The sequence below is a fragment of the Melanostigma gelatinosum genome, assembly GCF_949748355.1.
Source record: "Melanostigma gelatinosum genome assembly, chromosome: 13".
Lineage (NCBI taxonomy): Eukaryota > Metazoa > Chordata > Actinopteri > Perciformes > Zoarcidae > Melanostigma > Melanostigma gelatinosum.
In genome coordinates, this window is record NC_136646.1 from 3,077,323 (window position 1) to 3,095,423 (window position 18,101).

Consider the following 18,101-nt stretch of genomic DNA (forward strand, 5'->3'; position numbering starts at 1 on the left):
CCATTAAGGAAAAGAAAATCGCTGCCCTTTAACAAAATATTTTTTCTCAAAAGCTACACCATCAAGGTACAGAGACTGAAGGGTGTTTTTTGACCCAGCATTTATACATTTTAATTTACAGATAAATAGAAATACTAATGAAGAGTCCACACGCACAGAGTGAGATAGAGAGAATCCTTGTGCTTTAGAGAACAAAAACATTGCTTGGGAAGCAGCGTCGCCACAATATAATAAAAGCTGCCATCTGTAATGAACTTGACAGGAACTTAAACAGTTAAATCTGGCCATGATGATCAGCCAACTTCATCTGGTCCTGATCCATCTGAGGCTGCAGACAGGGCTGCAAAAAAGATGCAATTATGAGCTTCAGTTGTGAAACACTTCTATAAAAGCTCATGCTTGGTACTTGCATCCATATCATACATGTGTTGAGTAAATACGATCATAATAATAATAATCTATACAGCAAAAAAGCAGTAAAACTAGTAGCGCACATTAAATCAATAATACAGTCGCTTCTCATTGTACAGTATGAAAACCCTTGTGTGGGGTATCAATGGGACGGTGTGGGCAGGATCCTTTATTGCTGTTTTATTTTCTTAGCCCAGATTTATATTTTATTCAGAGTTCCTTGTGACAATTATTTTCAAATATTAATATCTGCATCAAAAAGCTGGATTTAGTTATGTTTATCCATCATCAAAGGACACCAATCCTCAGTAACCAACAATCAACTAGCAGCTGATTGAACAAAAATACGTATTTGTCTGTTTTGAGTACAAATACAAGCATCAGTATGTTCAATGTGTTGTGGACACATAGACAGTCTTCCTAGTGTGCTATGTGCTTCTCTGTTGTGAGCATCCATTCGTTTGGAGAATTCACACTGTAAACATGAGCTATTCACCATTAAAAGTGGTCTCTCTATTTATTTATTTTACATTCATGTGATTAACAGAGAACAGTTAAAGGAATTGGCAAATTGGACAATCAACATTCGTGTATTATATTGGTGATACTTGATACTGGATTTTGGTATTTCATGAATAGAGATTTGATTATCTGGATATTTTCTTGGCATGTGGGTACTCAGCTTAACTACATTACTTGCTACAGATGAAGCATGCAGGTAGTAGAGTAGATAGCCAGAGTAAATCCAGGGCTTAGAGGGTGAAGGAAGGAGGAGAACTGCGATTACACAGCCATTGTTGTGTCAGAGAAGAGAAGGAGAAGTTGTCAGAGGCACTTCACACCAACAGGTGAGTGCAGGAACTCATGGTCACTGCTGTTGTAACGTTGAACTGCATCACCACAGTAAATGCTTTGATTTCATTACCATTTCACACATTTCATCATGTATGTTGTAAAAATCAACTAAAAACTATTGGTATCAACGAAGCAACAAATTGAAAACATATGAGTTTGATAACAACGTCATGCTCTTTCAAAGAATTTGACATTTTCAAGAAACCTTTTAATTCTTTTGTGGGAAGTTTTTATCCAAAGTGGTACAATGTCATTAGGGTCTATACTTGTTTCAATGGGCAGAAGGAGCTAATTACTTCTAGTGATGTTACTTTTAACATTGATCTTTCATGCAACCTGATTGTGGAACTAGGTATTATAATTCCTAGAATATTTGTCTCTTCATGTGTAAGCTTGGGGCTGTTGGTGTTGGTTGGGCTGCAGGCATGGTGTCAGATGTGGAGAGGATCATCGAGAGCATCATCCAAGGACACCAGGACTCCGTCCAGCTCCTGCTGGACAGCTATTACACCCAGGTCATTGTTTGTTGCTATGACTACTGCATCAGTCTATAACTAGAAATATGATTTGTTTGTTACCATGGAAACAGTCTGCAGGATTATTTGAGTGATTTCTGTGTATTAGTACGTTTCCTCTTTCCCTCTGTGTTGCTCTACCAATGTGGACACGCCCACTGCTCCTTCCACCACCTCTCTATTCAAATTAAAATAAGCTTTTTTGGCATAATTGTCAATGTTACATTATTGTCAAAACTAAATTACATATAATCAAAACTATTATATTTAACAAGAAAACCAAACAGATCAATAGATCAAGGCAACAAATGTTTTTATTATTATTTTTAAATCTGAATAAATGGCACATGAGCATCTCTCTCTGGTGTTTTGTTTTTTAATTTTGTGTTTTTTGTAGATACCCCGTTGGAACGCCTCCCCGTACTAGCCAGTCTGCCCTTGTCTTGCTGCTGTTGTCCTTATACAAATGAAATAGTCTCCATCTTACAATGTCAAACTCCATCTGCACCTGTTTCTCTTTTGCTCTGCTCAGTAGAGGAAATGATTTCCAACCCGTTTGAGACTCGCTCGGACAGTTTTTACTTCGTCAACAACAAGCTGATCATGCATCATAAAGCGGAGTACAGTGGCACATCCAGGGAATTGGCAATGAACGGGGTCAGTAATGCCTCTGATGCTGCTCCATAAATGATGCTTCAGGTTGGACCAATAATATTCCATATGAGGTTTCAATTCAATTATAATGCAATTATTATTATATTAAAATCCCAAATCTGCCTCAGAGGGCTTTACAATCTAAATCCTCGCATCGGTTCAGGAAAAACGACCCCCCAAAAAAACCCTTTTGTTTGGTGAGAGAAAGCCTTGGGACCAGGGATGAGTGCTTGATTCACACATCGAAACATTGGCACTGTTGCAGCTTGTTGGATACACCAAGGGAGCAGCTTCAGTTATGTTTGAAACAGAATAGGGATACAAATATAGTTACAAAAGGCACACACAGATTGGAATGTAGATAGACACACATAAAAGCATAACGCAGTTCCATTCCTCTATGTACTGTACTGCACTGGATGGCAATAAAGTCTCTCTTATCTCATGTTACTATTGCTACAAGTTGGCTACACAATAGCAATATATTACTACACAATAGAGAATGTAAATGATGTGACACATGAGTCTCAAAGCAAATCATCAGAATCAGAATCAGCTTTATTGGCCATATATGAATTTGACTCAGTTGTTTTCCGTTGCTCTCAATGTACATGCACAGAAATAGACAATATACAAAAAACAAGGACAACAAAGTAGAACAGAGGTAAGCATACACATTTAACTACTATATACAAATATAAATATATGTACAAAAGTATATGTATCAACATAAAACACAACAACAATGACAATGAAATGGAGGTAATAGTGCAGAATAGAGTGCAAAATGGAGGTAAAGGTGCAGTATGACTGATTCATTGTTCATGAGAGTGAGGGCCATTGGAAAGAAGCTGTTCCTGTGTCTGGTGGTCTTCTGAGGTACAGTTGTTGGTCGAGGGAGAAGAGCAGTGGGGAGAGCACACATCCCTGAGGGGCGCCGGTGCTGGATGTGATTATTTCCAGCCTCACCTGCTGCGTCCTGTCTGTCAGGAAAGAGAGTTTGGGTTCCAGCATTTCTGGGATGATGGTGTTGAACGCAGAGCTGAAGTCCACAAACAGAACCCTTGCATATGTCCCTGGGGAGTCGAGATGTTGCAGCATATAGTGCAGTCCCATACTGACTGCATCATCCACCGACCTGTTTGCCTGGTAGACAAACTGCAGGGGGTCCAGCAGGGACCCTGTGATGTCCTTCAGGTGGGTCAACACCAGTCACTCAAACGTTTTCATGACCACGGACGTCAGGGCAATGTTAAAGTGCCACATGTGTGTCTTTTTTCATTGGTGGTTTAATGTTTTGACCTTAATCTAAGAATCTAATTTATACATTTAATAATGTGACAAAACAAATATTCTCATTATGTATTTTGCTATTATTTGCATGATCTGCTGATGTCAGCAGAAAACTGATTTAGTTGACAGAGTGAAGTACTCACATGTATATAAACATAGTTGCATTAAAAAGTGCAAAACAGAGATTTAGTTAAAATCTGTTATAACTTCTTTATTTTTGCCATTTTTTTTTACTTTGAGAGAGACAACACATTGAGAGATAACACAGAGACAACACAAGTTAATGTCGTAAAAGAATAGAAAGCAGTGGCTAGCTTGAAACATTTAAAGCTCTGGAAGTGGTCAGCAGTAACGTGGAGCAAATCCACCATTTGGTCAGGAAAGACAGTGTGCATGCTTGTGAGAGTACGGCCAAGTGCAGCAAGGTAAAGAACATCACTGAGACACAGGAAACAGGAGGATGACCCAACGTTTCCAGAACAAAGAGAAAGAAGTGGGAAAAGTGGGGCAGGCTGAGGTTTAGAAGCTATGAGCTGGAGGAGGGACAAGTAGCAGGAAAAAATGGGAAGGGGAGGAACAGAGACAGGGCGGGCAACAACGCACATCTGGAAATAATTTAGGAGAGAAAGAGATGCAGTTGTGTTAAGAAAAGGACACAAAAAGTAAAATAAAACCTTCCAGGTGGAAAATTTCACAAATCTAATCTAAAGTTCTGAATCGTGGAAGAGGACAAGTTGATTTGGGTAAAGCGGGCGGACAACGTCTACCAGTGAAGAACAATAGCGAGGAAGAGAAGCAAAGCCTGACTGCTTCAGGGACCAATGCGAAGGGGATCTGAAGAGAAAAAGTGAGTAAAGATCAGAACCAGGGGGTGAAGGAGCCGGAGACACGAAGAGGAGCAGGACAAAGAATAGAAACTCACCTTCAGGTAAAGTCTGCAGCATATGATTTACTGTTATACTAAATCTGGACACCAGACACTTCACTTTACTTAATGTTCAAACCTCAGCATGTTTACATGAAGATAACATTTTGTCCTATAATCACTGTTCATGTTTAGTTTCTATGCGTTAAAATGGAACTGTTTTCACTGTGCAAAATATCTGTGGATTAAACACACTGGGCTGCTGACCATAATAATGATAATATCAATTATAGTTATCAGCATAATAATCTCAACAATGCATTAAATGAGTTGAAAGGATTGCCCTTCAAACCACCTGTTTACTAGAAGATCTCTTTCGTCACTTTTTATGCTTTTTCATTTTGAACGACTTATTTCCAAGAAACGTATGAGCACATCTCTGGTCTGGACTTGCATTTATATAGAAGCTCTCTAGTCTTCAGACCACTCACAGCGCTGTGAAAATTACAGTTCTACTGATCTGTCTAATAACTACACTAATCAATTTGTCGAGGACAGCCGTACTGTTGACATGTACCCGATGAGGACCTCTCGACTTTTTGTGCCAAAAATACCCAAACATAAACCATAGCAATGGCTGATGAGATACTCATGTGTGAAGGTTACTGGTATTCGATCAATCACTGTAGGTCTGAGGTTTACAAAGTGGGAGGCGGGCCTCCCCGGGGGGCTACAAACTATTCAGAGTAGAGACCAAATGGAAATTAAAACTGATGACATTCATTTTTACATGAGTGATAAGATCACATAGCATAGCCTAAATATGTGTGTTTTATAGATAGCTCAGAGATACAGAAGTTATATATATATCAGAAACTGATACATCAGTGAATCAGGACAGACGTTTTTCTTTGGTGTAGTCTGAAGTTATGTCAAACAGCAATATTAGGCTGTCTTGGGTCAATTGTTGAGTGTCTATGGCAACCTTAGGCACTAGCAATAAGTGTGCAAGAGAGTTTTTTGGAGACATTGAGGTTCCCTTACATCCACACGCCAAATTATCTTTCATAGCCACTGGCAGATGCTCGGTCTGTTATTGATTGATTGATTTTTTTCCCCCCAGACCTGCATTCAGTGAAGCATTCTGCATTCCTTCCCTGCCTCTGATTGGCTAGCCCTCGTTGCCTTATTCACAGTCTCAGACTTTGAGAACCTCTGCTGTAGGTCTCATCATGTCCTCTGACTATTCACCTACCGTAGCTGGTAGAAACATGCACTGACATAAAACACAAGCTTTCCTCCTTGATTTGTACAATCAATACAACAACTAACATAATTCTGTGCCATACTTAACCACAGCAGCTATCGTCACTTTGCTCTGAAAAAGGGTTTGAAGAAGATGTGTGACTCACAGGTTTGCTGCGGCCTTGGGAAATGCCTTCAGCAGTATAATTAGGTCTACTGAGGAGAGGAGGGAGCTTCCTTCCTGTCAGCAGTTTGACTTCCTGTGTGGGGTCAGTAGTCAGTGTGAGGACCACTTAGTCAGAGACCAATCACACTTCTACTGTGAACATGCTCACATACACACAAACACATAACGTGTTTGTAGGGTAATGTTTCACAACTTTGACCTATTAAAAACATCAACGTCATATAAACTCATACACTAAAAGAGTTAGTCGCTGTAATTATTCCTCTTATAGTGACCACTTTTTAAAATATCCACCGTCTTCATCCTGTGCAAAGAGAACAGGAAGCTGAAGTAGCATCACAGTATCACAGTAACAAAGTACACATGTACAACATGTGACTATAATATACCAGAACATATCACTGTCTGTGGAAACACACACACACGCGCGCGCACACACACACACACACACACACACAAACACGTATAGCATTACCTTCCGGTCTCCACTACTCATATCTACTTTAATAGCTAACATTACAGTATCTTACAGTCCTGTGTTTAACATTTTTATTTAAAAGATAAACCAACCAATCACAACACAATTGTAACATAGAGGTTCCATACTTTTTAGTTTGTATGTAACTGTAAAAATATGGTAACAGAAGAACCAGCCACATTAAGATAAATACATTTCATCACAACAAGTATGGACACAATCTAGAATTCGGTTAAAAGTGTTAATAAATAACAAACAGTTGGTTCGAACTAGCCAATCCTAGTTTAGGAAAATGTCCTCCCTGGACACGCCCCGTTGTATGTGTTTGTGCTGTAAAAAATGAAATTGAATTGTCTTGAAACATCTTATCATTGTTCTTCACAATACACATTTGCCATCTCTTTGCTCATCTCTTGCTCCCTGCTCAAACACCAGCCCTCTCACCAAGGAAACCCCAGACACACCACAACAAAGCCATAAAAGAGACTGCACATTCATTCCTCAGTTATTTAACCATAGTGGGTACATGACGGCACAACAACACAGCAGCCAGGCTAAGTTAGCGGTGACATGCAGCATTGTTTGAACGTAGTTCTCTTCTGCTTCCCTCTTTCTGCTGCAGGATGTCAGTGTCTCGGAGGTGTTTGTGCTGTGTCAAATATTTGATGTTTGTCTTTAACCTCATCTTCTGGGTTAGTATTGCTCAGTCCCAAGTTGCTGTCATACATTTTTGTCCATTTACACTTTCCATAAAGAGTTTGAATATGCTTATTGCATGCTTCTGAAATGATTTAACACTGAGTTCCACAGAGGTGCCAAGTTCACACAATTTCCAGACATATGCATTGTGAGTAAAGTTGCATTTTGACACCGGCTTGACATTACGTTTCCTGAAAAGCTAGGAGGATGCGGCTTGTTTGGCATTGGAGTCTGGCTTTCCTTCACGCAGGCGGAGTTTTCCTCTCTTCCCCTGTCTTTTCCATCCCTCTCAGCTGCCAACCTGCTGCTGGTTGCCGGTGGCATCACCATGGTGACTGGCTTCCTGGGTTGTCTCGGAGCCCTGAAAGAGCAGCGGTGCCTGTTGTTCATGGTGAGAGGTCCACCAGGTGGAGAAGTTGCAGATATCTTTTGGCTATGTCAGTCTCCAACTGCTCTTTTCTGTTCTGCAGTTCTTTGTGATCCTTCTGCTCCTGGTCCTGACAGAGGTCACTCTAATGTTGGTTATACACATCTTCCATGACAAGGTGAGCTCACCATCTACCAATGCAATGTTCACAGAGGATAACATGAGAACGAGAATAAAATAAGAGATACAAAATAAACATCGTAATAACATCACTATTCTACGGGGAATGATCAAGACTAAGGTTCAGCTCAAAATTAGGAGAGAAAATATAAATGTGGTGAAAATGAAGATGAGTTCGAAAAAAACAAGTCTGGTGTTGTTGTTATAGATATGGTTTAACAGAAAAGGACATGGGTAAAAATCTAAATTAGCTGACTCTGAGATCGAATTTTGGCTGAGTCGGCTGGAATCCTCTTTGCTCAGTCTTTCTCAGATTAGGTTCCAATGTTATTTAATATATCAGATATCCAAATCAATGCAGCAGTTATCATTGTCAAAATCACTAACAAAGACCAGGGCCTGAGTAAGGAACAAAAAAAGGAATAAAATAGTTTTATTTGGAATGGCTGCAGGATGTGGAAAGACTGGTTGAGTTCTGTGGGATGATGAGGGACGGAGGAGAGGAATGGAAGGGGCCGGTTGCATGGCGATGAACAAGAGCTGAAGGTCAGTTGGGCTCGTGGACTGAATTGTTTTTTTGCAGAGGCTCAAGACTTCTCATTGACTTCTGTCCCCTTTGTTGTTTTCACTGGACATTTGACTTTTAGCTTCATGAGTTAGGGAAAGTATAACTATTAAAAAATAAAATGTCTATTTTGCTAACAATAAAAAAACACGAAGACAGACGATAATATAATCAGGGGGCCCATAGTGACGGGGACATTTGATCTCGTTGTTAAGTACATGTGATGAAATAGAAACACAATGCTTTCTTTGCGCATTACTCTTTAGGAATCCTGAATGTTTTTCACTATGACCTCTGGATACGTATAAAATGTGATGCAAGCAGCCTCTGGGTTTGGGATAATGAAATATGAACTTTTTGTAATCACTAATGTTCATCAAAGATTGTCACAAGCTTAATAAAATGGAGCAAATCGTCAGACCTCCAGTTTAAAGATTTGTCTAGTGAGGATGGATGCAGTAAGCATCAATCTGTCGCCTCACAGAGGGTTCTGGGTTTGAACCTGCTGGGTAAGTTTTCATGTTCTCCCCGTGTCAGCGTGGGTTTTCCTTTAACAGTCAATAACATGCAGGTTAGGTTAATTGCTGACTCTAAATTACGTGTAGGTGTGACTGTGAGCGTGGATGGTGATTGAGCTGCGACCTCTCCACAATGACCCCTGCCTCTCTCTCAATGCCAGGAATCTTAAAAACACATCACCATGGGAAATTGTATGTTTTGTATTGTATGCTTTTCAGTATTTTCTAACATTATACAAAGTAAATAATCAAGCAAATGCCCGTTTATGACACATTACTGTATGTCCACACTACCAGGGCCTCAGTTGTAAAAAATCTTAGCACCAGCAGAAGTCACAGTGGAGTTACTTCTCCTGCTGTGCCTTGATAAGCCATCCTCTTCAAGAGGTTCCTGTAACAAGCCATCTCTTCCCAGTTGTTGAGGTTAATGCATTATCTTCTCAGGTGGGATATGAGGTCATCCATGTAATGCTTCTTTTGTTCCCCTTGGGTGCAGATTGTATGGCCTGTCCATCGAAGCTGGTACCATGATAGTTGTGGAGATACTTGGTAGGTTGGCTTCCTCCAGGATGGACGTTTGTCCGCCTGTCTTCCCAGTTGGTCCAGAGGATCTTCTAGGCATTGCTGCTGATATTGTTCCAGGGCTGTGATGTGTCTGTTGTAGGTAGTGCAGCATTCAGCCCCATAGAGGAGTGAGGACAGAACTACTGCTTGATAGAGAAGCCGCAGTAGACTGATCACCTATCCATGTTCACACTGCCTCAAGATCCTGGATCAAATATCTGTTTCTTTCTTCCTCTTTTTGTAAGCTGGATTCCAAAGCACAAGGTGAATTGAAGGAAGGTATGAAGACTTATGAATCAGAACCTGGACTGAAAAAATCTTGGGACAACGTCCAGAAAATGGTGAGCACTCTTCACAAACAATGCATCACGTCTTATGTTGCATGCGTGTACAGTAGGACAGGCTGTGTAAAACAGAACAGATGATGGCACTACTGGTGGAAGTTGTCACAGTCACTCCACCCTAAAGGGATCAGTATGCCTAAAACTAACTGCTACCTTTACCTCTTGCCTGAGGTTGTTTCATACTCTTAAGCTACATACAACATACTGTATTTAAATAATGTGTCAGGTATCCCGTGGTCACATTTCAACGTCTACAGGCTGTATCGATCATTCTGATGGCCTTTTCCCTGTAACATTCTTGTTTTCCTTTATCACAACTGTAACCGTTAGTAGAACCTACCCGCTGGTTTGTTTGGCCACTCAGTGGTTGTGATACTATTGGGATTGTGTACCCTCCATCCCTGAGCCCGCTTTTCAAACAGCACTAGCCAGTGGTGTATAAGTTATGTCTTGCTGTCTCTTCTCCCAGTTCAAGTGCTGTGGAGTAACTAACAAAACCGACTGGTATGATGTGCTGAATGGAACGTTGCCCTCATCCTGCTGCTCCGTTGGGACAGACCAGTGTGTTGACGGATGGAGTGAGGTTGGTCTGCTGCTCAGCTATAAAACAAGTTGTTTTTATTTAGTCTGATTCTCTCAAATAAAATCTAAATGTGTTTGAGATGCATGAGTGTGTCCGAAGGCGCTGATGAATTTAAAAGTAGTCAGAAAAATGAAGTCACACATATTTGTGACAGTAACTGGACACTGCATGCAGTATTTGATATCATGATTTCCAATTATCATTATTATAATTAACAGTTATCAGTAACTTACCTTGCCTGCCCTTTAGCCTTAGCATCTGAGGTATCGATTCGTATGAACATCAGCAGCTCGGTTTGGCTCCTTATGAACAGATCTGGAAGTTACTAGTTGTCAGGTTCTTATTTCTACATAAATGTGCACACCTGAAACACAATATGAGCTTGTTTTGTAAATGCTGTTGGTTTTGCAGGAGTGCGGATTGATTATTTAATAGAAGTTACCCACAAGACTGCTGAATTTTTTTTACTCAGTCAAACAAAGTGGATTTTCATACAGCACTGACATGCATTCAGACCAAAAGCTGCCTGAATAGAAGTAATGGGTGGCAGAGGCTCAGAGGTACAAGGGGTCGTCCTCTAATCTGAAGATTGCCAGTTTAATCCCCAGCTCCTCCAGTCAGCGTTCAGAAGTGTCCCGGGACAAGATACTGAACCCAAAACTGCTCCCAGTGCCATCTGTGTGTGAGTGTGTGTGTGAATGAGCATTAGTTTAGACCTTATGTGGCAGCCTCTGCCACCAGTGTATGAACGGATGAATGTTGACATGTATTGTTAAAGCACTTTGAGTGGCTGGAAGACTATAAAGTCGCTATACATATGCAAGTCCATTTGAAAAATCTACACAACAGCATGCAGGAAAAGGGCCAGCAGGTAATGAAAACCATGTGATTTATAAATTCAGATATCCAGAAACAACGTAATAGCCATTTCTGTTCGAGTACCACAATGGGACTAGAGAGTACAACGTGTAGAAAAGTTAAGGCACTGTACTGTACATACAAAGCTGTTGAACATAATAGAATAGAATGGACACATTCCTAACATTCTTCATGTGTGACAGATTCAATACCCTCACCCATCTGGAATCCATTCAGATTTAGTTTGAGAGAATTAGGCAGTTTAAAATATCTTGTGAGAGATTTAAAATCTCAACAGCATTATCCTGGCTCAATAAAGGCAGAGTAAAAAACATAGGTTGAATTTGTCAGGAACTGTTTAAGCTAACTGGCAGCACTGTGTTTTTTTTATTGCTTTACATTCATACATTGCCACCACAATTTTAAGTTTAGTTTTGGGTCTTTTTTCACAGATTTGGCCGGTGTTTGGTTATGATTGCATTGTTTTGGTGAAATCTTGGAGCACAATAACGTCACTACAATGAAGTCCATTAGGACAAGACCTGACAGGGTGAAAACAAGCCAGCACTTTATCCAGATTAATGAAAGCACTTTATTTGAAGTTCAAGCTGAAAGTGAATCCTGAAATGTTGCTAATAATCCCTCACTGAACAGAAAAAGTGTGTGCACTAAACTACAATAAGTACAGTAGATTAAAGTGTGTCTACATACTATGATAATGTTTACAACAGACAGCTTGAGGAATCATTTTACTCATGAGTGTTCCTTGTGGCTGTGTTTCCAGATCTCATCATGTAACTTGAGTACAAAGCCAGTATTGCTGATAGGAATGATGGCCAGAACAAATACGATGACAGTTAACTCTAACTGCAATCATATTTTTAAATAGCTTCTTAGACTTCTGAGTTTTTTCATTCGTCCGTCTGTAAGCATTATCTTGCAAATAGTTCTGCATAACCATGCTTCCTTTCTATTGGTCTTTACTGACTGTATGTTAGACCTGTCGTCACTGTCTCTGTCTGTCCCCTGCAGCCGTGTTATCAGAAGGCCAGGCAGTGGCTGCTGGATAACATCCCCTCAGTCCTGGTGTTTGGAGTGTGTATTGGTGTTGTGCAGGTATTTATCTCCAATATTTATGCGTCATTTATATTATGCTGTCTGTTTAAACCCTCTCTGACCTCAGTGATTGTTGACATGTTGTTAGCAAAATGTACACACTTAATCCCTTAAAAGTTGACGTTTTGGGGAAGTGTTAGCAGGACAGTAGACATGCACTCTAAGTTCTGAATTAAATAAATGTGGATGCATTAAAAAAAGTGTTATCTTTGACATACCTTAAATGTAGATGAAGTTCTGTCTGTCTGTCTGTCTGTCCGTCTATCTATCTATCTCTCTATCCCCCATACATCTCGTATTGGTCAGGCTCTAGAAATGTCTACTTCAAACAGGATCAAATTGAAATAACTTGAAATAGATTTTATTTGACCTCTTCTCTCGTCAGATCCTGGCCCTGGTGTTCTCCTTGCTGATGTACTGTCAAATTCTGTGTGCTGAGAAGGACTTGGACTGACTGCAGACCAGCTGTTCACTGGCCCTTGATGGGAAAGCTCATCACAAACTCCTCTGGGATCTCCAGACAACCGCAAAACCTGATCGAAAATTTCAAAAGCCCCAATCCAGTCTGTGTTGCTCCGCTGCTTACTGTGGTTTCAGACCTAACACGGGTGCCTTTCAAATGCTCTGAGGCATTGGCTTAAAAAATGAATATTCCCCAAAAAGCTATTGTAACTCTAGCCAACCAAATCAGTGGGCAATCAACACTGGCAGTACAGACAAAGCCAGTATTAACAGACTGAGGAGGTTTGGTTGTACCAGCCATGAAATATAGTCATCATCACAGATCAGTAAGCTTTCACTTTACTACTGGAATTCATCAGCCTCCAGACAAAACAAATGCATTGCACCTGGAGAGCAACCTGAGGGGAAACACTGGGTCCACTGTCATCTCACAAGAATATCTGTCTCTCCTTACTTTACAGTATTTTGTTTCCAGAGTCGCTTATTTGTTAATTTTTGTCACGTATAGGAAATAATAGAGTGATATTTGTTATTAATTCTGCTCATCATATTTCTATTTAATGAAACAACAAGGGATCATTCTCTTACTCAGCAGGGCTGTTACTCACCATTCATAATTTCATTATCTGTCCAGGATGTCAAGAAGAAGAAGAGAATAACAAAACAGAAAGAAAACTTCATACATAGCACTTGGTTCACTTTGTTAATATGTTCAAGCCTTGTATATATTTCTAAACTATATGAGCACTTTGAACATTCCGTGAAGTTCAGTGACTTCCCAGCTTTAAGGTGCTCTTATTTCAATCCATCTCATCTAATCATCATAGCAACAAGATATTCATGGTAACTCTTTGTCATTCTTTATTGTCCTTATTTACCACACGAGTTTATCAAAGCTTGTCTTTTTTATTGTTGCATACTGTAACATGTTGTGTTTTAGCAAAAACTGTAAGATTATTTGCCATCAGTAAAGTATTATTGAGACTGTTTGGACATGTTCCATACCGATTTTTATTGCAGTTTATTTTTTGCCAACACTGTGACGTTTTCAGAGCCTCCAAAGAAGAAAGAAAGAGATGTGTTTGCCAGTGGAAGGCAGTGATACATGGCTACAAAAGTCACACTTCCACACTCAACATAAGCAACAGCACACAGTTTAGTTCTGGCTGATATACTGTACCACGAAGCTGTTCCAGCTGTAACCGGCCACAACATGTGCTGTGACAACAAGCCTTACCTGAACCCTGCGGGCTCCACTAACTCCACTCACAATCAGCAGTACTCCACTCTCCTCTTCTTCCTCTACTCTCTCTCTGACTTCTGCAGCAAACCTTCTGGTGACGAGCGACCCCCATTTGGGGGTCGAGGGAGACGTTTAGAGTTTAGAGTGGTGGTTCTGAATGGACTTTTCATCAAGAAATATGAAAAATGGTCCAGACATGTAAAATATAGAGAAAAAAAAATAGTCCGGGCAAAATCATCATGCAAGTCATTTTACGCATACACAGTTATACACAAACTAATTCAATACACTAGAAAATGTATCACAATATCAGGATTTTTATCAGGATTTTTATCCAGAAAATCAGCCAAATATGCAGGCGAAAATCATCTTTCATCACAAAGCCGGCAGCGAAAATGGCGGAAGGACAAATGATTTTGCATGAGGGCTCGATACGGCGTCGACCCTGCGTGTCCAAACTGACCTCCGACAAAGCGTTCAAAAGTCACAGCACAAACCCCGAGAACCCACACACTGCTCTCCATAAATTAAATTGAAAATCTCCACACCTTTTGTCGATTTTCGTATGTGCAAAAAGCTTAATAATTCAAAAAGTTTAAAGGTTAGAAATATGAAGAGTTATAGCGCCCATGAGCTGAAAGAGCCGAACATTTTGAACAGTTTCATTCAGGCCTAGTGTTACTTGGCGATGCTCCGAGTTTAACTTGTATTCAGCCAGAATCAAATAAAGGGGTTCAAATGCTACTCCATCACTCTCCTGCTGGGCCTCGCGCCATGCCAATACACCGCCCCCTCCTGTGTGCTGTATCTCACTATCGCCACGGTAACAATGTCCTCTGACAGAGAGCAAATATAAAACACACAAAACATACTATGACATACTGTGTTTTTATTTTGGACAATACAAAACTTTTCACATTTCCTGCACTGTTTATCTTTAATTATGTTCAAACCTGGACGATGTAAACAATATGAAACAACTGGTCTACTGTGTAGCAGAATATCTGTCAATGAATTAGACAGTAATCAAATGATTGAGATAGTACCTCTAACAAACATCAACTAGAAAAAGCATTTCCTGATGAAAATGCGTTGGAATGCTGAAAACTGAAATTAATCGCAAAAACATTGCTGAAAATAGATATCCAATTCAAAAACAAATTGCAAAAAGCTTAATAATTCAAAGAGTTTAAAGATTACAAATATGAAGTCATATCACACCTCTCCTGAAAGAGCTGAACATTTTGATATTTGAACAGTTTCTGTGGCTTAAAAAAATTCATCATTGGTGATATTTGTAGTAGTATACGTTGTAGAAGTATTATTAGTAGAAGTATTAGTAGCATTAGAATAAGTACTAGTCGTAGTAGTAGTGATATTTGTAGTCATAGTAGAAGTTGTAGTAGAAGTATTATTAGTGGTAGAAGTATTAGTAATTAGAAGAAGTAGTAGAAGACGTAGTATCAGTAGTCATAGTAATAGCTGTAGTATTGGTCGTAGTATTTAATATCACAGTAGTAGTAGTAGTAATAGTAATGGCAGTAGAAGATGTAGCAGTAGTAGTAGTACTAGTAGCAGTCGTACTAATAGCTGTGGTAGTATTACTACTTTTAGTAGCATGAATAGCAGTAGTAGTAGTAGCAGTTGTCGTATAAGTAATAGTAGTAGTGGTAGTAATAATATTGATGGTAGCAGTAGTAGCAGTAGTAGTAATAGTAGCAACAGCAAAAGTTATAGTAGAAGTAGTAGTAGCAGTAGTAGTAATACTATATTAGCAGCAGCAGTAGTAGTTGTCGCAGTATTAGTAAGAGCATTCATTTTTTAACAAAAAAGCCTAATTTTGAGCTTGTTTACATACAGTTAATCCATGGGGCTTTTATTTTGAAAGGGTGGTGCTGGGTGGGGGGGAAAGGGGGAGAGGAGACATAATCATAATGTCTGACACACATAAACAGGTTATTAAATGCCTGGCTTCATCACAAGCATTTCAATTAGAATTCACTCTTTGGGGCTTTTATTTTGAAATGGGGTGTGTGTGTGTGTCGGGGGGGGGGGGGGGGTCCTCTAAAAGTCTCTAAGACCTGAATGACTGTATGAGAGAGAGACACATAGCTGCACTGGAAGCAGAGCAACTGAGGAAGACAGGAGCTGTGCAATGAGAACATAAGATAATGGGAAAAATATTTTTATAAATTATAATATATGTCGTGTATTTAAGAAGAATTATTAAATTCTAAAATAGGTATACTTTGTGATTCTGTTTAGGCCAGCAAAGAAGGCCTTGCTGGCCCTGACGGCCCACCACTGGTCCAACCATCATTGACTGTTTGTATGTATCCCCATGCAGGAAAGGAGTGCTGTCCATGTCTGGGGGAATCGAGGAGGTTGGTGCAGTACAGTGGGAGTTGCTGCTGTGTCTCCTGGCCTGCTGGGTGGCCTGCTACTTCTGTGTCTGGAAAGGAGTCCGTTCCACAGGAAAGGTAAATGGTAACAATGGTGTGAGGATTCAAGTGCCAAAACTGTCTTCTATAAAATAATTATTACCCCGGCAGTTACAAAATTGAGGTTTGAAAGCTTCGTTCTTACAAAACATCAGGGTTCGAACTCTTCAATGATCTATTTTTGCACATAACGTCCACTTCACGGTGGACGTTTTATAATTGTATAGCAGAAATGTATGGTAACATGACTATGAAAATACAAAACTGGAAGTTAGTACAGGTCAAAATTTGTCCAACAAACGTACCTATTTTCCATAGAAAATGTTCACGTCACTTTAGTTGTAATTCACAAATGAAGAAAATTGGGAATTAGAGGCACCTACAATAGTGGCAGTAGATTTAAACCAAATACCAGCGAGGGTACGTTTGCATCAGTTTATTACTGTACATCTTGAATTAAAATAAAAAAATCAAGTTCAGACTGTTTGAGATTGGTATATTTATTTTAGACTTTTTGGACCAAACAACCTTCATAAGGTACCATAGCACTGCACGTGGGTTAGGGTTAGGGTTAGCCCGAACCCAACCCTAACCATTTGAACTTGTTCGTAGAATAAAACAAGTAACATGATTCAACTAGAAAAATCATTTCCTGCTGAAAATGCGTTGGAATGCTGAAAACTGAAATTAATCGCAAAAACATTGCTGAAAATAGATATCCAATTAAAAAAAAATTGCAAAAAGCTTAATAATTCAAAAAGTTTAAAGATTACAAATATGAAAAGTCATATCACACCTCTTCCGAAAGAGCTGAACATTTTGATATTTGAAGTTTCTGTGGCTTAAAAAAATTCATCAGTGGTGATATTTGGAGTAGTAGAAGTTGTCAAAGTATTATTAGTAGAAGTATTAGTAGCATTAGAATAAGTACTAGTCGTAGTAGTAGTGATATTTGTAGTCATAGTAGAAGTTGTAGTAGAAGTATTATTAGTGGTAGAAGTATTCGTAATTAGAAGTAGTAGAAGACGTAGTATCAGTAGTCATAGTAATAGCTGTAGTATTGGTCGTAGTATTTAATATCACAGTAGTAGTAGTAGTAATAGTAATGGCAGTAGAAGATGTAGCAGTAGTAGTAGTACTAGTAGCAGTCATACTAATAGCTGTGGTAGTATTACTACTTTTAGTAGCATGAATAGCAGTAGTAGTAGTAGCAGTTGTCGTATAAGTAATAGTAGTAGTGGTAGTAATAATATTGATGGTAGCAGTAGTAGTAATAGTAGCAACAGCAAAAGTTATAGTAGAAGTAGTAGTAGCAGTAGTAGTAATACTATATTAGCAGCAGCAGTAGTAGTTGTCGCAGTATTTGTAAGAGCATTCATTTTTTTAACAAGAAAAAGACCTCTAAAGATCCCTAAGACCTGAAAGACTGTATGAGAGAGAGACACACAGAGAGAGAGAGAGAGAGAAGAAAGAATGAGTGAGAGAGAGAGCGAGAAGAAAGAAAGAGAGAGAGAGAAGAAAGAGAGAGAGAGAGAAGAATGAGTGAGAGAGAGAGCGAGAAGAAGGAAAGAGAGAGAGAGAGAAGAAAGAGAGAGAGAGCGAGAAGAAAGAAAGAGCGAGAGCGAGAAGAAAGAATGAGTGAGAGAGAAGAAAGAGAG

General features: G+C 39.5%; 1 protein-coding gene across 1 annotated transcript; it reads left to right on the forward strand.

Moving 5' to 3' along the window:
* The first annotated feature begins 4,351 nt into the window (after nucleotides 1–4,351).
* Nucleotides 4,352–13,748, forward strand: tspan4b (tetraspanin 4b). Its single transcript, XM_079282559.1, has 8 exons — nucleotides 4,352–4,656; nucleotides 7,126–7,195; nucleotides 7,402–7,593; nucleotides 7,673–7,747; nucleotides 9,642–9,737; nucleotides 10,210–10,323; nucleotides 12,214–12,297; nucleotides 12,683–13,748. The coding sequence occupies exons 2-8, from the start codon at nucleotides 7,127–7,129 to the stop codon at nucleotides 12,749–12,751; spliced, it is 699 nt and encodes a 232-aa protein (XP_079138685.1). The 5' UTR covers nucleotides 4,352–4,656; nucleotide 7,126; the 3' UTR covers nucleotides 12,752–13,748.
* The last annotated feature ends 4,353 nt before the right edge of the window (nucleotides 13,749–18,101 follow it).

Coding starts and splice junctions, on each gene's coding strand:
- tspan4b (XM_079282559.1), top strand. CDS start 7,127: ATGTCAGTGTCTCGGAGGTGTTTGTGCTGTGTCAAATATTTGATGTTT. Junction 9,738..10,209: donor GGGACAACGTCCAGAAAATG/GTGAGCACTCTT, acceptor CTCTTCTCCCAG/TTCAAGTGCTGTGGAGTAAC. Junction 10,324..12,213: donor GTGTTGACGGATGGAGTGAG/GTTGGTCTGCTG, acceptor TGTCCCCTGCAG/CCGTGTTATCAGAAGGCCAG.